The sequence below is a fragment of the Colobus angolensis genome, unplaced genomic scaffold (assembly GCF_000951035.1).
Source record: "Colobus angolensis palliatus isolate OR3802 unplaced genomic scaffold, Cang.pa_1.0 Scaffold49, whole genome shotgun sequence".
NCBI lineage: Eukaryota > Metazoa > Chordata > Mammalia > Primates > Cercopithecidae > Colobus > Colobus angolensis.
This window is the reverse complement of record NW_012118376.1, coordinates 4,738,542-4,755,742: the sequence shown is the minus strand read 5'-3', so window position 1 is coordinate 4,755,742 and position 17,201 is coordinate 4,738,542. Positions and strand designations below refer to the sequence as shown.

The following is a 17,201-nucleotide window of genomic DNA, read 5'->3' as shown; positions in this document are numbered from 1 at the left end:
ACAAAGTGAGATTCTGTTACACACACACACACACACACACACACACACACACACACACAAAGAAATGAAGAATAAGTGATGGTATCCTATTGCACAGTTGGGTGACTAGAGTCAGCAAAGAGGTATTGCATGTCTCAAAATAGTTAGAAAAGGAGATTTTTCAATGTGCCTACCATAAAGAAATGATACATGTTTAAGGTGTTGGATATGCTAATTACTCTGATTTGATCATTACACAATGTATACATGTATTTAAAAATCACATTGTTCCCCATAAATATGCATAATTATGTATATTTATAATATATACCATATATAATACATATAGTTATTTGTTATATAATAATTATGTATCCATTAAAAGTAAAAAGTAAATAGTGTCCAAGTCCAGAAAAAACAATGAATGCTACCTGAAGTGAGACTTAAACAAGGATGACTCAGTAAGGAAGAATCATCACTTTCAGGGTTGAAAGAAATTCCCAGTGTCAATAAAGCCAGAAGGAGCTTTATTCTGCAGAGAAAGCCACTGAAGATCACAAAAATTGCTATAGATTACAGAAAAAAATCAAGTGTAACAGAGTATTTTCCTTCCCCTAAGGATTATGCCTTCTGCATTGTAAAACCACCCTGCCAAAATAAAGATGGAACACATTCTACAACAGATCTTTTACTACCTCCCAAATCTGCAGGTTGGGAGATCCCCAAAAAAACTTATTTAAAAAAAGAAATTAACTATCATGGAGGAAATCTCTTTAAAACATGAATATAGTTATAAATTTCCTTTAAAGAGAATATAATACATTTTTTAAAAGATTTACAATTACAATAAAATTTGTTATATGCTGTAATGTAGCCATTGTTAACACTCACAGAAGAATAACGCGCACTCCTTTCTACATTACATAGTCCTAGTTTTGTCTCTCGTATTTTATGTTATCTATTTCTTGCTTTGTTATTGACTTAAACTTCAGGCTATTATTAATACCCTGGTCTGGGCCAACCTTTCTTTTTCAGTTCTAATGTGTTACAGGTATAGGAATCAGAAAGAGTTCTGCATAAAATAAAGCTCAAGGCATTGATCTCAGAGGTTTTTGGCAAAAACTTAAAATGTGATCTATTTTGAGTATTCAGAGTTTTTTTTAGCCTACTTCATGACTGTCACCTTTGCCTTTGGAAAAAGAATTAGTATTCTTTCTGAGCTCCCTGCAATTTGTTTTTAATCAGAGACAAAATTTCATAAAATGTAAGTGAGGACTTACAAAATTCAAAATGTTATGTATAAAAGACCATTGGTCCATTATTACATTTTGTTCATTTCTCACAGGGCAGTGGGCCTCTTTTTTAATTGTACCACAAAATAAGTATACATAAATCTTCCTACTAGAGATTATTAATCTTTTTGTTTTCACAGCATCTGATACATAGAAGGTATGTAAACAGTATGTAAAAGCTCACTACATCGAACTAACATGTTAGAGGTCATACAGCTCTTGCCAGTCCTTGACCTTTACTGAGACAGTGAGTATGTGTGTGTGTGTGTGTGAGCGAGAGAGACAGAGAGAGAGAGAGAGAGAGTGTGTGTGTGTATGTGTGTGTGTTTTGGGAGGTGAAATGATGGTTGCATTTTAAGCAAATATTGCAGGTGATTCTGGTGTGTGTGTGTGTGTTTTGGGAGGTGAAATGATGGTTGCACTTTAAACAAACTTTGCAGGTGATTCTGTCGAAAATGGAAACACTGTCCTCTGTAATTCTGTGGGATGTGGTAGCCAGAAATAAAGATAGAGCTAAGACGCAAAGTAAGAAGGAAAAGTAGAGAACAAGTAAGTTCAAAATGCAGGAAAATATGATAGGGATAAAGAATTCATGAAGGTCACAGAAGTACCTGGGACAATGAGGAAGAGGTATATATTAACTGGCTGAAGACAAGAAGGGAACAGTCACTGAGAATGTTAACAATGGCACAGAAAAAGAAAAGGTTAATAAAAAGAAACATGTTAAGAGATGCTTGGGAAATCCATAAAGTCAAAACTGGCTGCATGTAGGGCTACTCTTGAACTCAATGGGCAGACAAAGAATACCAACAGAAAGAACCACATATCTCTTGAAATCAAGACAGTAAGTGCTGTGGCTGGCAAATAAGGATCCAACGTTGAGGGTTATGGGGCTATGACCTGGGTATGACATTTAAAATAATATCCTGTTAAAATCCTGATTACAGTGTAAACCCAGGCCTTGCTAAAGTAAAGTACTGGGGGTGCACTTGAAATCAGCTGCTTGTCCATGGATTTTACTGTGCCATCTCTGTGCACCATAAGACTCTTTGCACTGTTTCTAAACTGAGCAAGTTTAGAAACAACAGGAAAAGTATGGACACCCAAAAGCACCATCCAGGCTGTCCAAGTACTGTTCAGTGTAAGTATCTTTAAGGAATCACTCTTCTCTAGCACAACATGTCACATTCTACCCACAGGGAAGATTGTCCCAGTGACCCAGGCTTGCAGAAATACTGCTCTTTCTGAGCTCCCTGTCCCAAGCTCTGTACTTCATACCGTATTCTTTCCATTTCCCTGGCCACTGCTCCTGCTGTACATCTACCATTTCATCATGAATTTTCCCCTATAGCTCAGTGCACCATCAGTTTCTTCCAGTGTTTGACATCATTTCTCCTTCATTTAAGGCTGAGTCTCATAGTAACAATGACCTTGCAAAGCCAGCCCCAGACACCTTCTGGATGCCACTGCACATAACCCACCTGGCATAATCTTTGAAGAAGAAACATAATGCTCTTCTCCTGCCACCCAGTCTTCTCATCCTGCCCTCTTCCCTGAAAGATAATGGTGATGAGCTACTTAAATAGGAAAATGACCTGAAAGTCTTCTGTTTGGAACTTACCTTAGGCTCGCTTTGCTATACTTTCCTAAGAGTGATTCAGCTGAAACTACAAACCACTCTTAAGATAACTGTGGGTGGTAATCCTAACTTACCAGCATAACTTGGCTGATTAACATTTCCACCTTTTTTTATACAATGATGAACAAGATCAGCATCATCGTTCAGAGCAGCCTTATATACTAAGTTCTCTCCAAAAATGTTTCTCCGGTTAATGCTACCAAGAGATATTTTGTTCAACTTCATTTTTTCTGAAATGAGGGAATGAACAAAAGAAAAAAAAATCATTATTTGAATATCAGAAGGAATATGAATTACAAACCACAGATTTCAAACTACAAACTTTATGAACATAGGTAACAGGATTAACTCAGTCAACAGTCTAGAAGTGAAGTATATTATATTATGAGAATATTCATCCATTAACCCAACTATAATATTATCTACATACAAAAAGGAAAAAGAGACAAATGTCACTAGTTTTAAAATATTTGAAGTAAACTATAAACCATGATAAACAGTGTATGTTGATTGAAAACCCATGAAAGGTGCATATATGAAAGGACTAACAGATAATCTTCTTAAAAGTTCTGGTGAAAACGATTATTTAAACCTAGAATAATATATTATAAATTTAATAAAACGGTATATTACCAGATGTCTTACAAAACCATGAGGAGAAAATCTCAGAGGCATATAAGATACAAAAACTAATCCCAGTGAGACTGGAAAAAGGAATGCAAAATTATCTTTCTTTGCTAAAAATAAATTAATGAAATTAAGAAGAGAATCATAGCCTGATCTTTGCAATTGTTTTTATTTACTAAGTCAGCAGAAATGCATGATTAAAATGCTTTTCCAGATAATGTATATCAAGTATCAGTTCTCCACTGTGCCTCCTAAAATGCTGAAGCTCCTCATTTACAAATCCTGTCAATTTGAAGGGCAATACTCATTTGGATTTTCTGAATTTCAGAATAGCTTGATGACAGCTTTTCCAATTTTTATCTAGCCAACCTGCCCCATCCTAAAACCTTACAAAGGTAACTGAGTACTGCAGCAGCTTTCTTAATAGACTACATAAAACTGCCTTGCCTTTTGACTCCCTTGATTCAGTCCCACTGCATAGCAAACCAAACTGCTGAACTTTGAGTCTACCTTCTTGTATACCAGACTACAAAGCATTCTTTTCCCACTAGACAAATTGTATGCTTACCATAATCAGAGCAGTCTTTATTTCCAAATCTGTCTGTGCCAGTTGTACTTGTTATATTATAATTATGTAATTTTCTGATCTTAGGAGGAAAGCATTTAGTCTTTCACAATTAAGTATAAAACTGTATGATTTCTGTAGACGTCCATTGTCAGGTTGAAGTTTCCCCTCTATTCCTAGTTTGCTGAGAATTTCCACTAGGAACAGATGTGTTAGATGTTGTCAAATGCTTTCTGTGCATTTATTGAGATGATCATATGGTTTCTCTTTTTCAGCTTGTTAATATAATGAATTACAGCGATTGGTCTTCAAGTGTAAAACTAATCTTGCATTCCTAGGATAAACACCACTTGTTCATGATGTGTTATATAATGTTGGATTTGATATGCTCAAGTTTTGTTTAGAATTTTTTTTTCTGAGACAGGGTCTTGCTCTCCATATTCTTCTCCAGGGTATTGCCCAGGATGGAGTGCAGTGGTGCAATCATGGCTCATTGCAGCCTCAATTTCCCAGGCTCAGGTAATTCTCCCACCTCAGCCTCCTGAGTAGCTGGGACTACAGGCACGCACCACCATGCCCAGCTAATTTTTTGCATTTTTCGTAGAGACAGGGTTTCGCCATGTTGCCTAAGCTGATCTCAAACTTCTGGGCTCAAGCAATCCACCCGCTTCAGCCTCCCAAAGTACCGCAACTCTAGGCATCAGCCACTGCACCTAGCCTGTTTAGAATTTTTGCATCTATATTCATGAAGGATATTTAGTATAATTTTCTGTTCTTATAATGTCTCTGATTTTGGTATCAGTTTAATGATGACCTCATTAAAATGAGTTGAGAAGAGCTTCCTCATCTTTAATTTTTTGGAAGAATTGTGTGGAGAACTGGTATTATTTCCCCCTTATATATTTTGGAGAATTCACCAGTGAAGGTGTTATAGAATGAATGGTTTCCTCCCAAAACTCAAACTTGAATTCCTAGACCAATAGGAATGGACCAAGGAGCTTATGTGTATGTGTGTTTGTGTGTGTGTGTGTATATTTCTCTTTCTGTAAACTGCTTGTTCATGTTCCTTATCTATTCACGTTCTTTTTACTTTTTTCCCCCAGTTTAAAATTTTTAAATCAATTATTGTTATTATTATTATCTGACATGTAAAAAGGGATATTTATTTAATGTATACAATTCAATATACTTGGGGACAAGTATATACCCATGAAACCATCACCACTGTTAAGGCCATGACATACACCCTCTGTTCTTTATCCTTACTGTTTCATAAGAGCTTTTTGCATACTAATGCCATTAAACCCTTGTCAAATGATGCTAATATTTCTTAGCTATTTAATATTTGATTCTTCTTTAGGGTATATTTCTATACAATTTTTAAAAATGTATGTAGTTAATTTTATCATTCTTTAAAAGAATTTTTACCATTATTTTAAAGGTATGCAGTTAATTTTATGATTTTAACCTCAGAAACCAAGAGGGTTTAAAAAGACTTTTTCCACACCAAGGTTACGGCAAAATTCACTTACATTTTCTTCTACAACTTTCATTTTTCATTTAAATCTTTGATCAATCTGAAATTAAAGTTGGTGTAAGGAATGTTATGGAAACCCAATTTTGTTTGTGTTTTCCACTACTTATTGCTTAGTCTTTCTTTTCACCACAATTTGAGATGCCATCTATATTACATATCTGTCCCATGTCTCACTGTAGCTGGCTTCTACATCTAAACTCTCTATTCTGTTTCACTGAGTTATCTGTCTATTCCTGCTACAGTGTCAAATGACTTTAATTTTGTAGCTTTCTAATATGCTCACATATTACAGAGAACAAGGTCCTGCCACTCTTTTTGTTTTTATTTTTCAGAATTTTCTTGGCTAGTCTTTCATATTTACTTTTCTAGGTGATATTTAGTATTACTTTGAAACTTTCTCATAGCTACTCTCTATCCCTGTAAAAGCAATACAAAATAAAACAAAAAAATTAGCAAATAAATAAAAATCTGTTTTTGATGAGATCTCATGCATTTCTAGAATAATTTAGGGAGAACCTTCTTACAATGCTGAATCTAGTCAAGAACAAGGTTCTTCTTTCCATTTATTCAAGTATTTTTTACATCCCTCAGTAGAATTTTTAAACTCTTCTTATAAATATGACACATTTCTTATTAGTTATAAAAGTATTTTCTTTTTGTAACAATTATAAATGAGATAATCTTTTACATTTTCTAACAAGTTCATGCATACATATATGTGAAAAGCATTAATTATTGACTCCAGCTTATCACATTTTTAAAACTTTTTCTTTTGAAATAATTTCAGACTTACAGAAAAGTTGTAAAAATAGAACAAAAGACTCACTCCTGGTTGACATTTTACCATTGACTTTAAACCATTCTTTTTTACAGATACATATGCATCCAGACACATGTATATATAAAAAGTAACTTTTACACATCATGCCCTTTTACTCACTAATACTTTAATGTGTATTTCTAAGAACAAAGATGTACACTTATATCACTGCAGTATTATTATCAAATTCAGAAAACTTACCTCTGATACAATATTATTTTTTCATCTACAACCCATATTTCAGTGTTGCCAGTTGTTCCACTATCTATTATTTTTTAAACAGTGTTTCTAGGTTCTCTTATTGCTTCTGAGAGTTTTTTAGTTCAATCTTTTGGATGGTATAGGAACACAGAAATAAGATCTAAGAAAATAACAGTTGTGCCTTGTCTTTCCTTTATTCCTCCTGATATGCTTTTTCATAGCCTTATGCTAGGTTGGTTACACATGTAAATTTAAAAAGAGGTCTGTAACTACTGTTTCCAAAGCAGAATTATAGAAAAAAGTACTAACCTATGAGTCAGAAGTTCAGGATCAATTCTCAGTTATGCTACTAATGAGCTGTATGATGCTGGGAAAAACCCTTAACCTATCTGAAATCCAGTTTCCTTATCAATAACATTAGAAAGTTGAGAAAGATAATCTCTGAATCCTTTCTACCAAAATTCTGTTTCTGTAAAAGAAATAGAAGAATACTCAAACTATGCATCACCTTTTTTTCCTGGAAATTGTTCATTTTTCCTGATTTGTTTTCCATTCTTGAACCTGGGTGAATGCATATTCTTCTCTTTACCATCAATCATTAAAGCCGGATCCTGCATTCTTGAAAAACAATGTATTTTTTTAAATGGCTATAACGGTTTTCACAAACATTCACAGAGAATTATACCAAATTTTGACTATAATATTAAAACTCCAGGGTATTTTACTGAGCTGTTCTCAAGTGGCGTGGCAGTTTTAAAAATGGAGATGGCTCCTGCAGGTAATTCTGCAGCAGGCATGCCAGTCATCATGGCTTCTAGCCCTCTCTTTGCACTACCTATGGGTTCTTCTTCTTTAGGATTAGTCATTTACAAGTGCGAGTATTCTGAATCTCCTGCTCTTCACTCCCCAAGTTGGCATGTCACTATCCACTCTATTCACCCTCTAGAGAAAAAGATGCAGGCTGTTTGCAAAGAAAAAGCCTTGCTGTGTGGTATGGCACTGACCAAAAGCTGCAAAATAAAAAAAGCAATAATATAAAAAATAAAGCTCTTCACCCTGTGTTAACTGTATACTGACCCTGACCCCAAGCACATAATTATCTATAATGTCTACAGCATACCTGGAGATAAAGACATAATTTCACTGCATACCTGAAATTCTGAGCTGAAGAGTTATTATTTGTTAGGTCCTCACAGCCAAGGATTTTTGGTAAAATCTTTTCTGGCATCTTATACATGTGATCTGAGTACTTTGCATCTCTGCTTACTTTCAGTTTTTCTAGTCTGGATGATCTTCTCAACACACACGCAGTTTCCTGGTCAGAGCTATTTGTCACTGAATGTGAATTTCTCTTATTACTTAGTGATTCACAAGAAGTGATATTTTGATGAGCCAAAGTTTGCAACCCAGATGGATCTGGGTCTTGCAGAGTCTGCAAATACGTAAATACATCCACAAACAATTACAACACTGCAAAAAAACTTAAAACTGTAAGAAGCTAAATTTTGTCTTGACCTTTGATTAAATTAAAACGCCTATTACAGGATGCAAGTACAAGAATTCATAGACATATGTGGACATAATGAAAGATTTTATAATAATTAATGTAATAAAGGACAATGCAGATTTAAAAGCTTAAGAGCATAAGTGAAAAATGATTTTGATCAATATTTATTTTGAAAATTCAAGGGCAAATCTGTGGTCACTCTGGGAGCTTTAATTTTGCAAGAAATTGGGAATGTAGAATGATGAGAGATCTACAAAAACATTAGAAATGTCACACTAGGCTAGATCAATGGACTATTCAGCCTAGGGTTTTGTTATCTGACAGCAGCAGTAAGTGATATTTTGTGGAACAAGATAGTACATAACCTCCATTACATTGATTTTAAAAGGTTAACAGTATATCAGGAATTGTTCTCTAACTTTCCCTTAATAATTCATTATAGATTTAACTTCCATGAGCATATGTATTCTTTATATGTATCATCTAAACCTTTCTTCAGCCTACTTACATATCCATCTTGCAAAGCTTCTAAAGGTAACAAGCTCCATATTTTTATTACAGCTGAGTAAACGAGTATATTACTTGATCTGTTTTAAATAAGCCTCCTTTCTACTTAAGAGGGTTTCTTTTTTCTTTCCTTTTGAAGACTTGCTAAATTCATATTCACTGTATGAATATCAATCATAATTTCCTACACTTTACTCATATTCCCTCTTTCCATATTTAATCTTCATGCCCTATCTCCACAACTAGTTTCTCTTTTTCTGGCTTTTAAAAAATCCTATGTCAGTTTTGAGATTTGTTAACCAGAATTTCATGCAGTATTATTTCAGGTACGTATGCTGCAACCTGAGCTCAAGATTTTGTTATATATAAATCTTCACAAGGATGTTCACAGAAACATTTTGGTAATCGGAAGATAAAAAGAAAAGAAAGAAAACAATCCAAATGATATCATCAGTGAATTGATTAAATAAATCACAAGATTTTGTTATATATAAATCTTCACAAGGATGTTCACAGAAACATTTTGGTAATCGGAAGATAAAAAGAAAAGAAAGAAAACAATCCAAATGATATCATCAGTGAATTGATTAAATAAATCACAATATATTTACATAGTGGAATACTACTCAACAAATCAAAAGATTTAAGCAGTGCTACATTTGCTGACATTGAAAGATAAACAAAATATATTATTAAATTTAAAAAATAAGTTGGAAGGCATTATATATAATATAATCCCATTAGTATAAAATGAACTAATACAGAATATGATGGAAATAACTGGAGAGAGATACACCCAACTGTTAACAATGATTATCTCTAAAGAGTGAAACTGTGGAGGATATTTGTTACTATATTATTATGTAATTCTGTCAGGTTTAAAATTTGTTTTATAATGAGGATGCATTGTTATTATAATCAAAAAAACCAATAAAGATTATTTTAAAAAACAAAGAAACTGTCAATATGACAAAGGGACTTTGTGAGTGATAGGCCACTACAGGGCTTCTAGGCATAATACTACAAGAATTCTAAACCCCAAGAGCTATGCCATCTGGCAGTATTCTCAGACATAGAAGGCAAAATTCTGCTTAAGCTACGCATATTTTTTTCCCCTCCCCTGGCATCCCTGCATATATTCGGTGTCAAAATGTAAATTAATGTGGGGTATCCCATCAGTACTCTGCACCCAGGTAGACACAGTGATTTTCGGAGCTAACAGAAAATTTTAGTAAAGAAGTCTTTCCTTCCTACATGTAAGCAATCTAATGATATGTCTTTTTAGGCTTGTTGGGAAGAAATCTGTCTATTTTAACTTCCTAACTCCCAGAAAACTCTACCCTAGGAACTTCTAAAAAGATCACTCTGTGCTTCCAAGTCACAAAGTATCTTATGGGTGTTGATATTTGGGTAAATTTGATTTTAACACAATGAAAACTTGTTGAAGTTTAAAAGGCAAAATCATAGACTCATATTTTCAGCTACTTGCTCCACTGAAAGACACCTGTTCCATAGCTCAGTAACTTAGATCCATGTTCAAATGGTGGAGTAGAACAAAGAAATTCAAAATTCACCTCTGCTATTTGTGTACAATCTTCATTGGTCTGAGACGTATTGAACACTTCTAAACATTCATTTCTAGCAATGAGACTGCTGCCTCCCTCTTTTCTGTGACAGATGGTTTCCATCTTGGCTTCCGACAATGTGTTCAGGGCTTCCAATAACTCAGCTGGCAATGCATCATCCTTTGCATTTTCTAGTGAATCTCTATGACATGCCGACCAGGCATTCAAAGGTATTGATATGGAACTAAGAGAGTCACTCAATGGGTCCATCAATTCTTTACCATCAAAATCACTTACTAATTCAGACAGTCTTTCCTCCTGGGTGCTTTCCGGTGATGTAAGTAACCTTTCTAAGGCAGACACAAAGGTTTCAAGAGAGCTTTCTTCATCCTTAGTTTCTTCAGGAGTCATGGTCAATATGACTTCCTTTCTAGGCTCAAAAAATGTATTTCGTGCTGCTAAGATCTTCTCTGGCTCTATTAATGATGTCTCCTTTACAGCAACCATATCAGATACTGTAATAGCAGTGCCTGAGAGAAGGCTAACTTCAGGAGAATCTCTGCCTTCACTTAGTTCCTGTGTATTACAAATAGAAATCACATCATTACAGCATATACAATAAAGTATTTAAAATGAAAACTTTATAGTTTTATAGTTTATCTTGTTTGTAAGCTACCCTCAAAATTTATCGTCAACTTTCCTTCCCTTCCATAAATAAAGAGAATACTCTTTATTGCTTTCCTATACCAAATCACTAATTACTGAATACATGGTTAAACCTTTAATAATAGACCAACAGCATAATTGGCTGGACCATAATTACAGATGGCAAATTATTCATTTAAGTTTAAATTATCTGTGCTAACAGAAGAAGCAGAGATGCCATGGATAGTTAAATTAACAGATGATCTCAAAGCTTCATAGCAATTAATGGTTATAAAATTCTTTCTTGCCAAAATTTCCTATTTGGTTTATGAAAATTTATGAAAATTATTGACTAGGAACAAAATTTCACCTTCTTTTTATTGCCCCACCTTTGTAGGAATAAGTAAATGTGGAGTAAAGAGGCCAAAGGACAAAAGGTCAGAGGGAAAAGGTGAAGAAATGAGGGTACAGTTCTGTATAAATATTACAAGCCCTAGCTGTAAATGAATGGCTCTGAGTTGTGGTTATTTTAAGCAAAAAACCCCACAAAAACTTAACATTTCTAAATGACTATTATTTCTCTAAGATATCACCTTAATAGGTTATACCTGTTCTCACAATGTTTCTTTTTTTCTTTTTTTGAGATGGAGTCTCACTCTGTCACCTAGGCTGGAGTATAGTGGGGTCATCTCGGCTCACTGCAACCTCCGCCTCCAGGGTTCAACTGATTCTCCTGCCTCAGCCTCTTGAGTAGTTGGGATTACAGGGGTCTGCCACCATGCCCTGCTAATTTTTTGTACTTTTAAGAGAGATAGGGTTTCACCATGTTGGTCCAGCTGGTCTCAATCTCCTGACCTCAGGCGATCTGCCCGCTTCGGCCTCCCAAAGTACAGGGATTACAGGCATAAGTCACTGCGCCCAGCCTCACAAAGTTTCTAATACTCAAAATACTGTTAGAATCCCTCTTTTGAAATTGCTTTCAGAATGAGCTTATAAGCCACTCAAGAAAATAATGTGCTTTAAAGGCACTGAAAATTTTTCGAACACTAAATACTTTTTATTGGCCTTAAATAACAGAATGGGTTTCAATGACTTTAGTTTTTTCCAAAAATCAAATCCACCATACCTTTGACAGGATGTGCTGTAATTTGTAAGCTTTCTAATATTCTAATCTGGTATGACTAAGAAAAGCAAAACCACTTTATTCTTCCTCCTGTCCTTTTCTACCTGCCACCTTTATGTACTCAGTATATATTAATAGCATACAACACTTAAGAAAACATATTTATTTGTTAGCAATGCTAACTATAATTTTCTCAGAAAGATAAAAGGAATATGCAAGAAATTCAAGAACCAGATCCTACTCACTCTCTAAGTCTCAGTTCAAGGCCTCCCCACTATTTGAAGTCCTTATGTCTACTAAATTCAAGGCACCAGGTATAATAAAGTATATACATTGGGCTCTGTCCTAAAGCAATTTATTTCCAACTTAAGATTCAAGACATAAAAAAAAAAAAGATTCAAGACATAAATACCTAAGATATTAAATAGAATACAAATAATGTCATAGAACACTTATGAAATCAAATGAATGGCATAAACTAGTGTATATCAAGCAGTTCCATTTATAACCACAGAACCAGCCCAAACTGGCCCTACTTTGTTGGTAACAGAATGTCAAGTCATCTTGCAGGTATAACAGGGCCAAAAGTGCAAGTCATGTAGCGCAGCCAGAACCTTGAACAAAGAAGACTGAGAAATGACTCCCCCTCCTCCTGAACCAAGAAAACTGAGAAATGACTGGAACCTGACCACTGGTACTCTTTCTGAAGCAAGAGGTCTCCTGGACAGGAAGATTTGGTGCTAAAATCCACCTAAATATACCTTACCATAAATGGTCAAATTTGAAGCCTTTTAATCAGACTCTGTCAAACCAACATTCCTAAGTCCTTTCCCTTACCTTCTGCCCCCTTAAAACCTGTTTCAGACCCCAAATAGAGGACACAAATTTGAACTGCCTCTCCTGTCACCTTGCTGGCCTGTCTCACAATAAAGCCTTTTTTTTTTTTTTTTTTTCCCCTCAAAAGCCAGTGCCACAGCATTGGCTTCTATGCACATCAGGCAGCAGGCTCATTCGCTTGATAACATACAAAGCCTAGTGTGTTGCAAAAATGAGTTTTCTGGGGAAGAAAACAATGGAGGCAGTAGAGGACGACAGGACTTTCCAAACCATGTGCATTGGGGGAACTTTAGGACACAGTGTTCTCCAAACATTTTTGTCCAAAAAATCCTTTTCCTCAGAAGATCTATTAATATCATAGAGTACAAGTGATTTGGAAATAATGATATAGTCAGTAAATAATGAATGCTAGAGAGGGAGCAATTACTTTGTCAAGATTGCCAGAATTATCTGAAATAGATCCACAGAAGAACAGGTACTTATGCCAGAAATTAAAGATTTGTGAAGGAGTGAAAGAATGGAGGAACACACATTTACTGAGCACCAACTAGGTGCCAGACACCATGAACCATCATTGCTCGGTCCTCACAATACCTGTAAAACAGCTATCGCTGTCCCTATCTTACAGATATAAACAGTTATCCTTGGAACCTAGACCTATCTGGTTTCCAAATTTTATGTTATTTCCCATCTTCTGGCTCCTGATTCAAGCAAAAGCATGAAGGCAGGGATGTGTAAGGTATGGCTGAGATAAAGTAAGCTACAGGGACAACCCTGGGTGAGATGCCAAGACCTGGTCTCTAAAAAAAAAATTAAAAGAAAAAAATTAGCTGGGTGTGGCAGTATGGGCCTGTAGTCCCCGCTACTTGGGAGGCTGAGGTGAGAGGATCTCTTGAGCCCAAGAGTTCAAGGTGGCAGTGAGTTATAATCGATCGCACAACTGTACTCCAGCCTGGGCAACAAAGTGAGACTTTATCTCAAAAAAAAAAAAAAAAGTAAGGTATGGGTATACTGGGCTGGCTTGGGGAGGTCCTTGATTGCCCAGTATCCCTAAGGAAAGTGTGAGTTCATTGTGAGCACAGCCAATCCTACAGTCCTCTGATTCTCCATAGCACCAAGTACAAAGCAAATCCAAAGCAGGAAGGAACTTTGTTACATTATCTCAGAAACTAGTTTGATAATAAGTTATGTATTTCTACTCTAGATAAAAAGTAAGAGACTTACAGTACTGGATAAGAAACACAGATCAAGAAAACACTTTTATGAGCAATAGGAAGAATAAATATGAAAGAGGTGATTAGACAAAAATAGATTTCTATCTACCGAAATGGTTTAGTCATATTCCTGCCTAGGTGAGGGTCTAAATGAGCTTGATACTTTAATTGACACACTTTTTTAAAAATCTAAATCCACAATCTACGTAGTTAATTTCTGTTATACAGACCAACCTTTTCTATGTGTGGCAAAACTTCAGGATTTTCATCAGCCTCAGGCCCTAGAAAAGAACAATGCGTTTTCACTCCAGTTTTACGAAAGCACTAAAAACATACCTTCTCAGTTGGCATTTCATAATCATATAAGTTAAACTCCCTCAGTCAAGTGACACATCATATATTTTATTAATATTACATAAATTTATTGGTATGAAAGTATTATTTTGGAAATGAAGTTATAAAATTCTTCCATTTCTTAAAAAATATTTTATATAGCTCCAAAAAAAATTATAACTATTTGGAATTATTTTAGCTAAAAACCAAGAACCCTATTTTGGCTGAATTATTCTAAGTACAGCATTTGTAACTACATAAAGACAAAACTATCTACTTTCTCGATGTCATTATCTCTTCCAGTACAGGTACTTAAAGCTTAAATGAACTCATGCTGTCTGGAGTTAGGCATGAAAAGAAATGCCCCTTATAGGAGTCAAAAGGACAGGAGGTCATCCTAGACACTATGGAAGATTGCTGCATTGCCTCTGCGACTGCAAATTCACTATCCACTCCCACCCTGTCACCTCTGAGCTGGCAAACAGCAATTCACACCCAAGTTTGGTTAAAGGAGGATCTGGAAAAAAGATAGTTCTCCTATATTGTTCCTTTTACATTTTTCTTTCTTTCCTTCCTTCCTCCCTCTCTCCCTCCCTCCCTCCCCCCACCTGACCTCAAGTGATCCACTTGCCTTGGCCTCCCAAAGTGCTGGGATTACAGGTGTGAGCCACCGCACCCAGTCCATTCTACTTTCATCATCAAGACCCAAGTATTCTGGCCAGGTGCGAGGTCAGGAGTTTGAGACCAGCCTGGCCAACAAGGTGAAATCCCATCTCTACTAAAAATACAAAAATTAGCCAGCATGGTGGCACGCGCCTATAATCCCAGCTACTTAGGAGGCTGAGGCATAAGAATTGCTTGAACCTGGGAGGCAGAGGTTGCAGTGAACCGAGACTGTGCCACTGCACTCCAGCCTGGGCAACAGAGTAAGACTTTGCCTCAAAAAAAAAAGAAAAGAAAAGAAAAGAAAAAAAGACCCAAATATTCTGACACACTTGAATAGGAATTCAATTTTGGTTTATTTTGATTAGGTAATGTCTACATAGCTAAAGTAAAAGCAAGTAATTATCTACTGAACCTCAAAATGCATCCTCATAAGCAAGAGGGGTTTAGGGGTTTTTCAGGGGGAAAAATAAGCATAAATATTCTTGCTGACCTTCACATCCTAAAAGATAATAATAATAAACCCATTTTTTTCCCTCACTTCACCTTTGCAATTTGATGATAAAAAGCTACAGCATGATAAGCAAAGTCATAAGAATAAATAATTTCTTATGCTTGGTTTAGAATTATTCCTGTCAACAAGTGATGATATATTTCATTGTGTATATCCTACTTAACATTTTGTATCTCTACTTGCTTAAAATTTTAATACCAATGAAAGAAACATTTTAAAATAATAGATACATCTTCAACTATCTTTGCAAGGAGAGGTTTTTTTAAAATAAAATTTCAGATCCTTGGGGGATTAGAATTCAAAAACAGAAAAAGAGATTTCACTTTTCTTCCTTCTCTGAATCATAAAGAAACAACTCTCATAGACATTTTCTCCCATGTTGTCTTTAACAACTTCATCTTCAAAACCATAAAACAAACAAACAAAAAAAAAATCGAAGGCTCCCAATCATCTGAATGGACCCCTCTTGGCCACGGGCATTCCAAAGTTGGTTCAGGCCTTGAAGGGAAGAAAGGGTCACACATGCCTCATTATACCCTCCTCCCTTTTGGAATTCAGGAAAAGCCAACCAGCGTTAACATCAACACAGACCTTAAGTCTGTTAAAAAAAACATTTATAATCTGCTCTGTCTGAACCCTGCTACCTGTAAGCTTCATCTGCATGATAAAACTTTGGTCTCCACAACCCCTGATCATCATAACCCAGAGATTCATTTCTATTGATTCCAGGTCTTTAGATAATAACTCTTTCAACCAATTGCCAATCAGAACACCTTTGAATCCACCTATAAACTGGAAGCCCCTGCCCCCACCTTGCTTCTGGTTTGTCCCACCTTTCCAAACCAAACCAATGTACTTCATCTTACACATACTGATTGATGTCTCACGTCTCCCTAAAATGTATAAAACTAGGCTGTGCCCTGACCACCTTGGGCGCATGTTCTCAGAGTCTCCTGACGGCTGTGTCACAGGCCATGGTCACTCATATTTGGCTCAGAATAAATCTCTTCAAATATTTTACAGAGTTTGACTCTTTTCGTTGACAAAATGATCATTCTCTTATGCCAACAGTTACTATTTTATAAACTTAATTAATAAAATATTTTACAGTAATTTGATTACTATATTAAAAATAAACACATTTAGAAGGAATTATCTTTTCTAACTACAAATTTTACTTAAGAGTTTTTACAAATACATAATTCTTGAATTTTTGTCTATCCTTTAATAAACCATAACAAGAATTTTTTTTCTTTTTTTATTATACTTTAAGTTCTAGGGTACATGTGCACAATATGCAGGTTTGTTACATATGTATACATGTGCCATGTTGGTGGGCTGCACCCATTAACTCACCATTTACATAAGATATATCTCCTAATGTTATGCCTCCCCCTCCCCCTCCCCACAATAGGCCCTGGTGTGTGATGTTCCCCTTCCTGTGTCCAAGTGATCTCATTGTTCAATTCCCACCTATGGATGAGAACACGTGGTGTTTGGTTTTCTGTTCTTGTGACAGTTTGCTGAAAATGATGGTTTCCAGCTGCATCCATGTCCCTACAAAGGACATGAACTCATCCATTTTTATGGCTGCATAGTATTCCATGGTGTATATGTGCCACATTTTCTTAAT

General features: G+C 35.5%; 1 protein-coding gene across 1 annotated transcript in view; it reads right to left on the bottom strand.

Annotated features, from left to right (window-relative positions):
• Positions 1 to 17,201, bottom strand: part of ANKRD31 (ankyrin repeat domain 31) — a 179,704-nt gene that overhangs the window by 117,557 nt on the left and 44,946 nt on the right. The window contains exons 6-10 of the mRNA XM_011959242.1: positions 14,293 to 14,339; positions 10,249 to 10,815; positions 7,812 to 8,092; positions 7,169 to 7,278; positions 2,985 to 3,140 (exon numbers count right to left, since the gene is read on the bottom strand). Of these exons, the coding sequence (XP_011814632.1) occupies positions 2,985 to 3,140; positions 7,169 to 7,278; positions 7,812 to 8,092; positions 10,249 to 10,815; positions 14,293 to 14,339 (1,161 nt within the window). The remainder of the gene's footprint in view (positions 1 to 2,984; positions 3,141 to 7,168; positions 7,279 to 7,811; positions 8,093 to 10,248; positions 10,816 to 14,292; positions 14,340 to 17,201) is intronic.